This window comes from Pyrus communis, chromosome 11, assembly GCF_963583255.1.
Source record: "Pyrus communis chromosome 11, drPyrComm1.1, whole genome shotgun sequence".
NCBI classification, from domain to species: domain Eukaryota; kingdom Viridiplantae; phylum Streptophyta; class Magnoliopsida; order Rosales; family Rosaceae; genus Pyrus; species Pyrus communis.
In genome coordinates, this window is record NC_084813.1 from 14,037,009 (window position 1) to 14,052,582 (window position 15,574).

General features: G+C 37.5%; 1 protein-coding gene and 1 pseudogene across 1 annotated transcript; one reads left to right on the forward strand and one right to left on the reverse strand.

Moving 5' to 3' along the window:
• The first annotated feature begins 337 nt into the window (after window positions 1–337).
• LOC137709042 (putative pentatricopeptide repeat-containing protein At1g16830) lies at window positions 338–2,965 on the forward strand (annotated as a pseudogene).
• Window positions 2,966–9,133: 6,168 nt separating this feature from the next.
• Window positions 9,134–14,566, reverse strand: LOC137708043 (V-type proton ATPase catalytic subunit A-like). The gene is made up of 20 exons (XM_068447015.1): window positions 14,343–14,566; window positions 13,695–13,821; window positions 13,497–13,552; window positions 13,355–13,411; window positions 13,021–13,132; window positions 12,886–12,923; window positions 12,659–12,760; window positions 12,371–12,427; window positions 12,198–12,269; window positions 12,024–12,125; window positions 11,877–11,939; window positions 11,663–11,795; window positions 11,246–11,352; window positions 10,867–11,061; window positions 10,678–10,764; window positions 10,474–10,578; window positions 10,151–10,248; window positions 9,946–10,024; window positions 9,617–9,705; window positions 9,134–9,537 (listed from the first exon to the last, which is right to left on the reverse strand). The coding sequence occupies exons 1-20, from the start codon at window positions 14,418–14,420 to the stop codon at window positions 9,423–9,425; spliced, it is 1,872 nt and encodes a 623-aa protein (XP_068303116.1). The 5' UTR covers window positions 14,421–14,566; the 3' UTR covers window positions 9,134–9,422.
• Between the last annotated feature and the right edge of the window lie 1,008 nt (window positions 14,567–15,574).

Here is a 15,574-nt window from a genome sequence, read left to right on the forward strand (position 1 = left end):
ATGTTGCCAATCTGCCACTTTTCATCACCAAAGATGTGTCCAACTAACAAAACCCAGGAAAATTTCCCGAAAGTTTTTGACTGACAAAGAAGTAAACTCAATCATCAAGTTGGGCATTCCACTTTATTGAACTGCCCTTCTGATTTGATTGCACTGAGATTCTTCTTGTGGTGTGCTGGACAACATAATTTTTTTCACAATAAGATTGTGATTGATCACATGGTTGGTGTGATCAAGCACGTGATGCACCAATACAGAACCATTAAATTGGTTATTAGGGAAGTAGAGAGCATGGGGTGTGTTGTAAAATCTCAAAAACCATGTGATCAAGCACGTGATGCACCAATACAGAACCATTAAATTGGTTATTAGGGAAGTAGAGAGCATGGGGTGTGTTGTAAAATCTCAAACATTTTTGCTGTTGTTGAGAATTTATTGGTGTGGCGAAATTGTATACAATGGTCTTTGAGGCTATTGAGCTAATGGGTACTTATGGCTTTACTCCAAACACATTTGCTCGGAACATAATCATTGATGCGTTGTTCAAAATTGGGCATGTGGATTTAGCTATTAAGTTTCTGAAATAGACCCGAAGGCCAAAATTTTTTACTTTTAACATTGCACTGTGTAAGTTATGTAATCTCAATGATTTATATCACATTGGAGATGTGTTTAGATGATGTTGCGATGGGGATATCACCCAAAAGTGGAGACATTTGAGATGATTTTGAGCTGTTTATGCAAAATGGGTAAAATAGTGGAGGCGCATCAAGTTTTGGGTCTATTGATTACTTTGGGTATCGCTGTGTCTGTAACTGTGTGGAGTATGTTGATGAATGGGTTCTGTCGGTTGCAGAGACTTGATGTGGCTGGTAAGTTATTGGAGAAGATGGTTGAGACTGGTTCTTCTCCTAGTATTGTAACGTACACGACTTTAATCAGGGGATTTTTAAAATCTAATATGGTTAGTGAAGCATTCATTATTCTAAATATTATGGAATCTAAGGGATATGCCCCTGACCTCGTTCTTTTTAATGTGTTAATAGACTCCTTTGCCAAATTGCTGGGAGGTGTGATGATGCCATTGATGTTTTCGTTAGCATGCGATCACGGAACTTGGCTCCTGATTCTTTTACTGTCTCTTCATTATTATCCACCTTGTGTTTGTCAAGGAGGTTTGATATGTTACCCAAGTTGGTTTGTGGACTTGACATAGAAGCTGACTTATTGCTATGTAACTCACTCCTCTGTTATTTCTGTAAAGCCGGGTTTCCGTCTCTTGCTGTAAAGTTTTATAATGATATGCTTGATAAAGGCCTTACCCCAGATAAGTATACTTTTGTTGGATTAGTAGATGGGTTATGCAATGCAAGAAGAGTTGACGAAGCAATTGATGCGTATCATGGGATTCTCCAGAGTTTCCCTGGACAGGATGCTTATATTCATACTGTGGTCATGGATGGGCTTATAAAGGTCCGTAAATTTAATGCGGCCATTAAAGTGTTTAGAAAAGTAGTTGAAGAGGGCTACACACTTGATGCTGCAGCATACACAGTTGCCATTATAGGGCTCTTTATGGGTGGTAGAGCTGGAGAGGCTTGGTTACTCTATCGCCAGATGAAGGAGGTCAGCTTGGCTCTTACTGTACATACATACAATGTAATGGTCTCTGGTTTTGTTAAAGAAAGAGATCTTAATATGGTTAATTTAATGCTACAAGAGATGATAGAAGCAAAAGTAGAACTGAGCTCCAACACTTTCTTGAGATTATCAAAATTCCTCTGTAGACCATATCATTCTAATTCAGTTATTGAACTATGGATTGAGATGAGAAGTTTGGGTTTGATATCTTCCAAGGTAGTGCAAGAATTACTTTCTGATGAAGTTGCCGAAGGCATGAAAGTAGATGATGGCCTCATTGCATTTTCAGACGTTACTTCAGAAACTGATCGATCTGTGGAGACATCTGGCTCTGAAGACGTTTATGATGTGGCTGCTTCAATGGCTTGAAATTTATAGTGGTTAAGATTTGCCTCTTCAATGTCTTCTCTTGGAATTGACAGTTTAAATGGCATTTCATCTAGCACGCTAAAGGTAATTCTTGTAACTTCAATTTCTTTCCTGTCTAATTGGTTATCTTTGAATTGCCTTTGGCCTGTGGGATAACCTTAAAGATGCTAGTTGTGATTTCTCCAAACAAGAGCTTGTTTCTCATTCCTAAAATCGTGTGGCTTTCACTTATTGTTTCAATTATTACTTATTAGGAACACAAAATAGATTTTAACAGAATAATAATCTAACAAATAAAAGAGAAGTTTGTTTGTTTTCGGGTTTTTTCCGAAAAGGCGAGCTTGTTGATTAGTAATTCGGGAAAATGTACCATGCCTTGTTTTGTAATCAGATTGCTGAACAAAAAGTTTGTGTGATCAAGCATGTATCATTGCAATTGGAATTTGTGGCGTGATAGTGTTGTGTTGTTCGTACAGTGTTTAAATGAATAAATTTTCTATTTCATTTCCATTATAATTAGAAATTTAGAATCATACATGATATTAATTTCAAATAGCTCTTTAAAGTCTCTATTTTCGATTTGTGTATTTGTGATTTTGGATGACACAGAAATTATTTATGGGTTTGTTTTATTTAGTTGAAAAGTAGACCTTTGATTGTAGGGTTTGTGTAACTGTTCTATTTATGTTTAGGTAAAATGGCTGTAATTAGTTTAGTTACTTTGCAGGGTTGTTTAGTTGGACTTTTAATGGACGAATTCCAGTTTTCAGTGCTTTGGCCACCAACACCAGCAGCAGCACCATTTGGTTGTAATGTTTGGAAAACCGAGCACTAGGTTATGTGTGTTTTTGCAAGAAAAACTGGAACTTTTTTGTTGAGGAAGAAGATTGATGCTGGTTCAGAGATGCGTTTACATTTTTTTTTTCAACTTTTTTGTTAGAGATTGCTATGTGAGACTACTATTAACTCAACATTTGTTTTCCTTTTGATTTCTAATCTTATAGATTAATAATGTTAGCTTCAATACCTTGGTATGTGATCAAGTACATGATTGGGTAATGGCAGATTTAATGTTTGTTTTCTACCATTTCTTATATTGCTATATTATTTTAGGTTGTAAATGATAGTTATCAACTATATATTTTATGAAAAGGGTTTCTATATAGCCGCCACACACAATACTTATAATCCATTTAACATTCTTGTGGCAACGCAAGCTAAATCTTTGGACAAATAAACATCTTTCTTATAATTCTTTTGGGAATTTTTTTTCCTCGTTAACGTATATCTCCTTGCTCTTCATCGAATTAACTGCTGGCCTTTCAGGTTTTCTCCAACTTCTCAATTAGTATAGGTTATGAATATTTGGAAGAACATCTTGAATATTGCTAGAAGAACACCTTATCCATGCCTATTTGGGTTCACTTAATGAGTTTTTTATTCTTGATTTTAGCTCATTAGCTTTAAAGACTAAAGCCATGCAATGTTAAGCGACGCTAAGTCATGCGGTGTTTCCTTAGGCCACAAAAGTCATGCAATTTCGAGCAGTCCTCGCGTATTCATTAATTGCATGATTAATTGCTATGGGTCATAACTACCATTTCAAAAATTAAAATACGATCAAACATTTAGTATTGCATTTCAGTGGTATTCTTTTCAGCTTGTAAGTATAAGGTTTTAAGTTTAAATATCTTCAATGATGAGTTTGATATTAAATTAGTAGGAAACTTCTTTTTACACCCAATTTTTATCGTTGAACACCCTTAAAAAATTCAATTTCTTAATGATCATTGTATCTATACGTAAAATGACTCAAATACCTAGTTCACTTTGAATTATAATATTAATTTTTTTTTAACAAACAATATTATTTATGCTAAAGCTCTAAGTGTGGGGGAGTAAGCGAAGTCTCACAAGGGGCTAACAATAATGTAATTCAAATTCACCTTTAGCGAAAATTGAATATAAGACCACCTCGCTTACTAGTGAAGAGAAATACTACTAGACTATAATATTATTTTATCTAAATCTCTCTTATTATTTCTTCATAAAGAATCCAGATATGATGCTAGTCAAGTCACCGTCCACTTTTAGGATGCAGTTGAGTTTGGGCAATTGGAATTGATATTCAAAACCAAAACACGAATCAAATTGGGCTGCACCGAACTGTTCAATTCTTACACCCTAATTAGATGTTAGGGTGTAATTGATTATTTGGTCGAGTCTATACATTTAGTAAGTACTGTAAATAGTATCTCTTGGGAAATAACATTGTAAATAGTATCATCTTTCTCCGTAAAATAGTATCACTTTAAAAGATTTTAAAACCCGCAACATCGCATAGGGCTCAATTGCTAGCGATATAACTAGAATGTAAAAAATTGTTGTTTTTGTGAAATACAATGTCCTAATGTCTACGAGTATCATTTTTGTCCCTAAAACTGCAGGCACAGATGGAATGGCATGACTATGAGTATCATTGAGAAAGAGGAAGATGCTAAAATTTTCAGTCTTAGAGGGATGCCGTTACCGTAAGATATTCAGTCATGAAGAGTGGTTGTGACTAAGTGCTTATTAGTCCTTATAAGGTACGACGTTGTCTGCTGCTAGCACATCCAACTTATCTGTAGCCGCATCTATCTCAAAATTATTCACGCCATCGATTTGCTTCGGCACGTCGCTTACTTTTAGCCTACAAGTATTGCATGAACAGATGAAATTCAACTTGAGAGCAATGAAATAAAGTTTTGGTGATCGTAAAATACGAATTTATCAAATACATGTCAACAATTCTTTATATGGTAAACATAATATATTACTCTCCGGTTGAGAGAGGATTCTTGAGGACGAAAACACAACACCCTAAAAGGAAATAATACAAAATCCAATATCATCAGGAAAAATTGAAAGTAACTTAAATTGCAAAGGGAAAAATTAACGAAACTATAGTCGTCTTGTGTTTAATGTTGGTGAATCGGGCAACCAGACAGCCGGCGATTCCGTTTTGTTAATGTACCTGTTTGAAAGTGACATGGTTTTCCCCCTTCTTTTTCTTTTGTAGCCTGGTTGATCTTTCTCTTGCTCCCTAATCCTTCATGGACTTCTGTCCTGTGAGACATTAAACAAGCAGCTGGAGAAACAGACCTATAATCTCAAATTCAGCAGCGAAGCCAGGATTCCAACGCCGGCTGGGCTAAACTTGTATGCTATACGAAAGGAAAGCTTATCGAAATTTTGGTGGAGTTTTGAGTGTTCCTTAGATATCCGAGTTTCCGAAACCCTATGAAAATTTTGACAGAAAGAACTAGATAAGGTGAGTGGTATTAGAATGATATCTGGCAGCTTGACCCTGCCTTCCTTTCCAAGTAACTACTGTTTTATTCTCTTTTCATTTTTCAGTCTCTTTAGATCTCGTTTGATAACAGTTTTTAGATTTTGATGAAGTTCTGAAAGCTCGTTTGATTTATTTCTCTCTTATTAAATAGTATATATGCGAGGAGCCAAGAGCTTTCTCGGATGAGCAGGTAGAGCTACAGAAACCATCTCCCCACCAATCGATGTTCTTCTCTCCCAACCCGTCCTCCCTGAATCGATCGGGATCATTACAAAGGTCTATATTCTGCACGAACTTGGTATGAAACAAGAGAGACCAGGAAAACGGTATGGTTGTGCATCTGATTTAGATTTATAAGAAACAAGAGACAGTAGTTGGGAGGAGAAGAGAGAACTTTTGATGTCATCAAAAAGTTGAAGCAACTTCTAAATTTGTCTCGGTGGTTTGCAAATTAGAAATTTCCACAAATATTGATCACAATTTCATAAGGGAGTAATGCAGACAAAGATGAAACCGAATACAAAATCTCGAGTACAGGGTAAGCCCTCTTAATTGCTTTAGCTATAAACATTATTTACATCTTTTGCTAATTTTCATCCTTAATAAGACATGATTCAAAAAATACATACCCTAATAAAACCATAAACAATTTCATATACTTTCTGCAAAGATTCATAGACAATTTTAAGAAGACATGATTCTCATTAATACTAGCCAAAACAAAAATATGAGTTCGGCAGGAAAACAAAACATGAGTAGTCTTAAAAGACAAGAATACTACAAGACACACAAAAGAAAGAAGGATCAATTGCTGGTTGTGAGCTCCCACAAAGTGTAGGACCCTTCGCTTTCGAGCTTGAGGGTCATCCTACTCTGAGAAGCTAATACCGTCTAAGCCTCCATAAAAAGTAAAAAATGAATTATTGCTGGTTGTGAATGCGATGCCATCTAATACATGGGCATGTACTGTTAGTACACATGACTCCAGTTTGAGCTCTGCTGATCCTGTTCTTCAAACACTTGCCACATTGAGTCCATCTTTTCCATCGGCTCCCCGCCCGTCGCCGTCTGCCACGTCTGCTCCGTCTGGCCCTTTTGCGTCGTCATTTGATGTATATGCCTAGCACTGCCACCACCTCTGCTCTTTTTCCCTTCTCTTTTGTCATTGCTTATTTTGTTATCTTTTATATGATTGACGACATCAATCTCATGTTTTCTATCATGCTTTCCCTTGTTTCCATCATCATCGATCACAGTACAGTTGTTACCAACTCGTCTTTTACTTCTACTTCTGCTAAGCGCTTGGTTAACTCCATGCTTCTCAACATGTTTTCCTTTGTTTCCATCATCACCAATCAGAACACCATCGTCGCCACCCCTCCTTTTAGTCCTACTTCTGCTAGTTCTGTGGCTAATTTCGCGGTCCTTGTCACGTTTGCCTTTCTTCCCATCGTCAGCAATCACACTAGCATCGTTGCCACACTGCCTTTTAGTTCTACTTCTATGCACCAGGCTAACTTCAGGTTCCTCGTCAGATTCCTCCATCTCTTGCGACATCTTGTGCATCCGCTCCGTTTGCTCCGTTTGTTCCGTCTTCCCCACTCGACCTACATGACGCATTCGTTGCACATCCCTATCATCGCCACCACCCTGTCTTTCGCTTCTACTTCTTCGCAGTGGCGCTCGATTAATTTCGTGTCCACCAACATGTTCGCTTTCGTTTTCATCGTCGTCACCAATCACAACACCATTGTTGCTACCACCCCATCTTTCAGTTCTACTTCTTACAAGCACCGGTTTAATTTTGTTAGCATTAGTGGTGCAACCCATTATTTGTTTACATATTCTTCTACTAAGCCATCCTAAGAACCCACCACCTCCTTTTCTGCCACCACTTTTACTAGTCTCACCACCACCCATGATCTTGAGTTCGACTTGACTGTTTGTTGAATCCTTTTGATTCCATAGCTCTATCGTCTTGACTTGGTGTAAAGTTTTAAGCTCCGCGACGAGTTTCTGTGGATCGAAGTCGTCCGTCACGCCCAGAACCAACTTCCCTACCTCTCTGAATGGATATTTGTTAAGCACGCCATCAGAATTCACCACTTTCAGCAGCTTCTTCCAACATCCCATGCATGAACAACCACTAGTAAACTCCACCTTGAAACCAACATACTGAAGCTTCTGGTGATACTGAAGCGTCTGGCGATCACTACTCATGCTTTTTTCTGTGTGAGAGAGAGAAGAGGTCGGTGAATACAAGCGTCTGAAGATTTAACGACTGTATGCAATTGCATGCATCTCAAACGCCTGCATGTTTATATAGTAACAAAATAAATCTACTTGAAGCAGGAATCCCACCTAAAAGAGAAAACAAAACACAATGAAAAGGGAAACGTACGTCAAGTCTCAATTCATCAGGAGAAACTTAAAAGCACCATAAAGTTCTAATAAAAAGGGAAACATAAATCCAGAGTTCATCCCAGTTTAAAAAAAAAAAAAAAAAAAAAAAAAAAAACCAACACAGTAAGGATAACTTTTTATTGTAGGATTTACATGACACAAGTATATTGTCACAGTGGTATCTCGTGTTAATAACACGACTATTCGTGGAAGTGTTTCTTCACATGACATTGTAGTATTGGCACGAGACGCCACTGTGGTAGTGTACTCGATTCATGTAAGTCACTTTCTTAGTATTAATAAAGAAAATTGATGATACAAGAGATTCCAAACTACCTACGAAAAGAGAATCAAAACACAAGTCCAAAAAAACTAACACGCCACCTTAACCAACTAACATAACCAGTGTCTCTTGGAATTAAAATCATCATAATGCTTAAGATTGAGAACCAGAGGCCTGCCCAAAAAATGTACTTACATGTCACTACCAGCGTGACATCGTCAGTCCAACAGTATAAAAGTAATGTGTGAATTTTTATCTATATGACATTATATTATTGAAACAGGACGTTACTTAAGAATGAACATATATCATCCATTCAAGTTGCTTAAAAATTGAAACATTGGGTCTTGGTTATAAATGGCCGGTCCATTTGAAAGCGGGCTTAAAATATAAGATAAAAAAACCCAGAAATCGGAGAAGTCGAATCCGAACCAATCCCATTCCGTTGGCGGTTGGATGGTTTCATCGTAAAACTTGGAATAAAACACTCTTCAGCTACAATCTTTAATCTTGGGGTTGTCTGCTGTAGACTCTTCAGGTACAATCTTTAACCTGGAAAAAGGTTTTCCTGAGTTCAATTGAGCTTTTGATTATGTAGGAAATTTGTTTTAGGGCAATAAATAATTTCATATTTCGTCGTAGGAACGTTAATGTATACTTTCTTTTTCCCTTGTCTTTGGGAGATTGGGAGACTGGGACAGTTTGATACTTATGAATGCTCTCTGCCGCGGATGCTTACTGTTTTCGTTCATTGCTCTCGTGTTTACGTGCATAACTTTGTGTTCTTTCATCTTATAGACACCAACATGTCGTCCTATGAGAATGTCGTTTGTGGGAAGCTGAATCTGAAGAGAAAGGCTCTGGATGTGAAAGCCGCTGCTGGAACGAAGAAGACAGAGAAACGTAATTTGAACCTTGATTTCCGTCTTTAGGGTCTTCTGAATTCCGCTTGCTCCTCTAAACGTTCGTGCGGCCATCTCAATGTCATTACTTGGCTCAAAGTAAACTGCTTTCGGGTAGCCCGTCTCTCGAGAATGACCATTTTGTCAACTAAGCGATTCCTAAAAATGAAGATTCTTAAGAAAGAAGTGAAACTGTCCACGGAACCGAAAACTCGAAATGATACAAATACCTTATTGTTTAACTACACAAATAAGGAATGGCATTTAGTCTCTTATTCTGGGTAAAAACCCCAAGGATATGACAGGAATATAATCACTGAAACTATAGCTACACATTCCAACTAGAGCAAGTGCCACATGAGCAAGGCCAGAGTGGCATAAAAAACCCTAACACTGTCGTTCTTCGTGCACAACAAAAACAAATCCAAGGACCTTGCGATTTATAATAGCCACTCGAATAACCTTAAACTCTTTGTTTTGAGATGTTCAATCACCGGGTTTCATCCTCAAGAGCACGGAAACCACTTGTGAGGTCCTCGTGTAGCTTCTTAAATTTTGCCACAAGAGCTTCTTCCCCTTCAGCCGGATCCTCAAACTTTTGAGACCTGCATGTAACAGGTAAGAGGGTTAAGACCAATAAGATTTGAAACGTTTCCTGTTGTTCAGCATTATTAAGTTACTTACACTAGGCGGTAAAAGAGATCTCCCAAACGGTGCTTGATTAGGCTGTAACTTATCTTTTGACCATCCATGCCAGCGGCTCTCTCTACAGCCTGCACATTGAGCACCACATAAAATCAGTAAAGGGCCGACGACCATTGCTGATTCAATTAGCCACTCCAAGGTGAACTCAGAAGTTATATATGTATGACAGAAAGCTTAGTTGCGGTAAAAAGTTGAAAACAAATTTTTTTATCAACCTAGAGACAAATTCTTTAGACATCCCAAAGATATTGCTAACGCAGAAATGGTAGGTCATAACAGGAAAGGTAAATAAATGGCAAATAGTTCACCTGATTGGCCAGATTAAAGTAATGGATGATATTCCGCATCATCCAGACGGACTTGTAGAATGGGCAGAACTTGTCATATCTGTCCACCCACGAAAAACATGTAACAGATGAGTAAGCTTACCAGGCCCACCCAAAAACTAAAAGGAACATATGAATAATTAAAACAGATATAGTTCAAAGAGAGGATTATAGAGCTGGAACTCACGGAGTAAATGCGTTCTGTGCAAGATAATCCTCCCTCAAGAGCTTTGCAGTCTCTAAGGTGATCTTATCTCCTTCAGCCAAAGCATCCTTTCCTACAAGCTGATTTAACCAAAGATATCAGTTTAGGACTATCCAACCATCCATAGATCAGCTAAACCTTGGAGATCTTTCAAACCAGATATCGATCTGATATTACAAAGCCTCAAATGTCCCCCTACTCTTGAAATTTACACGTTTTATAGGACTTATCATACTAACAAATGAAATGGTTTCTGTTTTTGGGATTGGAGAACCTAATCCATATAACAAGAAATAAAGACGTACTTGGACTATTTCATTGAGATCATCTTCTCGCTGCAAAACCTCACGTGCCTTTGTCCTGATGTTGATAAAATCAGGATCAAATTGATCATAGAAAGACTCTAATGCCTGCAACCAACAAAAAGGAATGAACAATTAATACCGCTCAATTAGTGATACCAGCAAGAAAAGGCCAACAAGAAAAGGGGTAACAGTCTATGAACATACTGTTGAGTACTTTGAGTAGGAAATAAGCCAGTTCACAGAGGGGAAATGCTTCCTCTGAGCAAGTTTTTTGTCCAGACCCCAGAAAACCTGGAAAAAAGGTAAACTCCCATTGGTGAGAATCATAGAAGGCATCAACACGAAGTCTCTTATTTGGAATGTCATGCCTAAAAATGAGATTGCAAATTATACCTGAACAATGCTAAGTGTTGCAGATGTCACAGGGTCTGAGAAATCTCCTCCTGGAGGAGAAACAGCACCAACAATTGTCACACTGCCATTACGCTCTGGCCCACCAAGACATTTTACTTTACCCGCCCGTTCGTAAAATGATGCTAAACGTGCTGCCAAATAAGCAGGGTATCCACTATCTGCAGGCATTTCAGCCTGTATATAAAAGCAAGAGAAATGCCATTAAAGCGATGAATGTTATATTTCATTTATGAAAAAAGAAAAAAGCAAAACTTCCAAAGTAGTTTGTGAATAAAAATATGCCATGTGTGTTAAAAAGTGAGAGTCCAAACCAATAAAAATGCATCCTGCATAAAAATAAATTATAAGAGAGAATTACCAGCCGCCCAGAAATCTCACGCAATGCCTCGGCCCATCGAGATGTTGAATCTGCCATCATGCTGACATTGTAGCCCATATCTCTGAAGTATTCAGCAATAGTAATTCCTGAAAATTTCAAAGACAAAAGGTAAAGAATATGAACACACTTCCTAAAATAATATTTGACTCAGTTCACCACACAAGACCAGAATCATCAGCAAGGAAGTTACCCAAATATAAGTAAACTTCCCAGAAAAATTAAATGGAAGAGTCCAATTCCTATTTGAGCCATAGCTATGTCTATACTTTTCCAGGCATATGTAATGGACCATCAAAGGTGGTGAAGTGGACTATAAAAATAGCATACATCCTCTTGCACCCGAAAGTTTTCAATAGATTAGTGAAACCTTAGTGAGACATAGCTTAAAAGGTTTACCAGTGTAGATTGAAGCTTCACGAGCAGCCACAGGCATGTTAGAAGTGTTGGCCACAAGTGTTGTGCGCTTCATGACAGATTCTTCACGACCATCAGGCAAAGTCATTGTCAATTGAGGGAAATCCATAAGCACCTGGATCATTGATTAGTTTCAATTGATCAAATCCAAGACAGTCAAAAAGCGTAACAAATGATCTGATTATAGAATAGATACCTCTGCCATTTCATTTCCACGTTCTCCACAACCAACATAAACCACAGTGTCTGAGTTCGAGTACTGCAGACAAGAAAAACATCTACTATGAGTTCCAGTGTAAAAATAACTATAGGAAGTCTTTAATAAATAATGAAATGTTTTTACCTTTGAAAGAGCTTGACTAATAACCGTTTTTCCACAACCAAAAGCCCCAGGAATGGCACAAGTCCCACCAAGAACAGAGGGGAAAAGGGCATCAAGAACGCGCTGATAAAAAAATGGTCAGCAACCAGTAATCCCGAAAGATAGAAGAATCTATAAAGCAAAAATATAATCTACCTGCCCAGTGAGTAGAGGGGTATCAGCAGCAACCTTTGATGCAACAGGCCTAGGTGTACGTACAGGCCAAGTCTGCAATTATGTAAAACAACTTAAATACAGTTTACAATAATGATCATAGTGGTAAGCATGAATACTCTGAAAGCACAAACCAAAGAGCAAACTATACAGACCTGAAGCATAGTAAATTTCTTTTTTTGTCCTTGAAACTCAAGCTCCAATACAGTATCCTGCAAATGCATACAGGAAGAGTCAACTCACACCGTTCAAGAAAATCCATTCATGACTCAAGCAGTGCTTGCTCTATAAAGACAAACCTGTATCGTGTATATACATGCAAACGTATAAACATACTCATAACTTACTAAAGAAACCATGTTCATAGAATTATAGTAAATTTTAGTTACAATGATGACCAGAGAAATGGATACCAAATAGTAATTTAAAAGTCATAATCAAACCTTCAATGAATATTGACCAGGTGGTGCGACATAAGTAACTTTTCCCATAGCATCAGGAGGAAGTGCAACTCGGTGCTCCATCAGACTATTTTCAAAGACAGTCTGCGATGCAAAAGATACACATGCCCAAACCAAGATGCAACTTAACGAAAATGATCATACTTGAGTAGTACAATATATTTCAGAAATTTTTTCACAAACCAAGAGTTCAATGCTACAGAACTTACAGCATACAAGTCTCCACCGGTAAGATGATCACCTTCACCTGCCACCCACAGTTTAAAATTTTCAAAATCGAGCCATAATAAAAACAATTTTTTTCTTTCTGATAAACAGCTATACATCAATTTGGTTTAGGTTACCTATTTTTTTTGGCTGAAACTCCCAAAGTATATCTTTGTCAAGAGCTGGGACAGATACACCACGTGGGATATAGACATCACCAGATATCTTTGCAATAGTTTTCAAGGGCCTCTGTCATGATACAAAAATAATAAATCATAAATAAATAAAAAACAAAGAGAGAGAATAAGAAAAGAGGCTAGTAAGCATAGAAAATTGCTCCAATCTAAGATAATTTTCTCAAAACTTTTGAGGTTTTGTGTTGATTAAATATAATACTAAGTATAAACGGAATTAGATTAGTTCATAAAACAATATAGAAAAAGGGATAGCTGCAAAGTAATATAAACAAACCTGGATTCCATCAAAAATATTTCCCAATATCCCAGGTCCCAACTCCACTGATAAAGGCTGAAACACCAACATAAAAAAATATTAGCTGATGCAGTTGAAACAACAGAAAAAACAAGAGGGTAAAACAAGACGTCAAACCCACCTTGCGAGTACGTAGAACCGGATCGTTCACCATCAACCCAGCTGTTTCCTCATAAACTGAAATGGACAGAAAAACTTATGGTTATACCAAATCCAAACGTAAATTAGCTGATTATTTACTTCTCTGAAATGAGGGAAGCCAAATATGAATAGATATAACTGCAAAAAAAAAAAAAATGAACAAGAAATAACAAATAACCTTGTATTGTGGCAGAATCTCCTTCTAACCGAATAATTTCACCGATCAAATTATCATGTCCAACACGAACTAGTTCATACATAGCAGCTCCAGCCATGCCATCGGCAACCACGACTGGTCCAGAGACCTATCAATTATATATTTTCCACATCCAATTAGCCACCAATACGCACACACAAAAAAAAAAAAAAACTTTTAACCAAACCTTTTTTGTACATGAATCATATGGACAAACCCAAAAAAGCGAAGATTGATGTGATTTGCGATTAAAGCAGCTGAAAAGTACTCAAATTTTGCTGCTCCAGCAACAAAGATCACTGAACAAATTAAACTTTAGCATTTTTTTTTCCCCTCCAATTAATCAATCACTCAATTTTGGGGCGATGCAAATCATATCAGCAAAATTCATCGATCAAGTAAACATATTGATCAAAATAACACATAAATTCCACTACTTGAATCAATTAAACCTAACTAAATATTTTCAATTAACCATCAAATCTGAATAATCACAAAATTCACAGCAACAGGGCACTGATCCAATCACTTCAAAATTCAATCAGCAACAACACAAACAAAAAAGATCGAATTTAATATCGAATTGGATGAATCTGATCCATTCAAATCGAGTGTGGAAGTGGAACGAACCTTGCGGACGTAGCCATACTCGCTCTCCTTCTCGGAGTCCTCAAATGTGGTCAATCGGGCACCGTACACCGCCGGCATTTTGGGCGCGGATCGGGTGGATATTTCGAGATCCGAGTCTCAAAGATCGACCAAAACCTTAGGGTTCCGACCGAATTGCAGAGAAGGTTGAGAAAGAGAGAACAGGAAGATAGACAGGGAAAGCCTTCAGATGACACGGACTGTTATCATGCGATCGGTATAATTGGCAAAGAGAGCACCGAGTGCGATCCGCTGCGGGCGATTGTATTATATTTAGCGGCGTGTGCCTGGTAGAATCCGACACGTAATGGGGATCCTACAATTCGTAGGATAACTGATGACCTGGCGAAAGTTGGTTGAGTGGTGTGTTCAAGAAGAACCAACGGTGCTTTGCCACGTGCCTGGTGAGTGATGCTTCCGCGAAAGTTGTTTCGGTTGGTTTTTTTCGTGTTTTTATTTTTATTTTTTTGGATGTGTACTGTCGCTGGACTCTTCCCATATCTTTGCCTGACCAGTATTAACTCTACACGTTCCATGCGTTTGTTTTTACTTGGGTTAATACGTGCAATATGAGCCAGATAGATTTAAAATGAGTGCTGCTAGGCTAATCCTTTTTTTCTTAATTTTCTACCCGCTTTATTATCACACCCCCATGAAAAGTAAAGCAGATAATTCTACTAGACACTTAGTATTAAGATCTAATGGTTTTCCAAATTTTGTTCACTAGTCATATCGCCAACCCGATTGCCACTTCCTTGCCCTTTCTTGGTGGCCTGATTAGGGTAGGTTGTGACCAATTAAAACGGATTTGAGTCAAGTCATTTATTTGTTGTGTCAAAATGTGAGATGGACAAGACTGGACATAATTGTGAGTTATGAATCCACAATAAAATAGTTACCTAACCTATCCTCGTACATAGTTTACAAGTCCTGTTTTACATATCTTTATCAGTCCAATCATATTTCTAAAACTTAACCTCACCCAGCTCGCCATATCAAAAATCACCTCCCCTTCCAAATCCAGTAACCCAAACTTTATGCCATTTTCCAAATTCACACATTCGCGACACCTAAAACGCCTCAAGGGTCTCACCTATTTAAATTCCTTCACCATTTCGTTTTTCTATTTTTCAAAAAATAAATATTAAAAGTTTTAAATGATTATCTCTACTAATTAATGAAATATTCATTGTCAATCAAAATCCTATGAAATT

Excerpts from the sequence above, each read along its gene's own strand:
- LOC137708043 (XM_068447015.1), bottom strand. The coding sequence starts at position 14,420 with ATGCCGGCGGTGTACGGTGCCCGATTGACCACATTTGAGGACTCCGAG. Across the intron at positions 12,126-12,197 it reads CCCCTCTACTCACTGGGCAG|CGCGTTCTTGATGCCCTTTT; the intron begins GTAGATTATATT and ends TTTTTTTATCAG. Across the intron at positions 9,706-9,945 it reads ACTTTAATCTGGCCAATCAG|GCTGTAGAGAGAGCCGCTGG; the intron begins GTGAACTATTTG and ends CTCAATGTGCAG.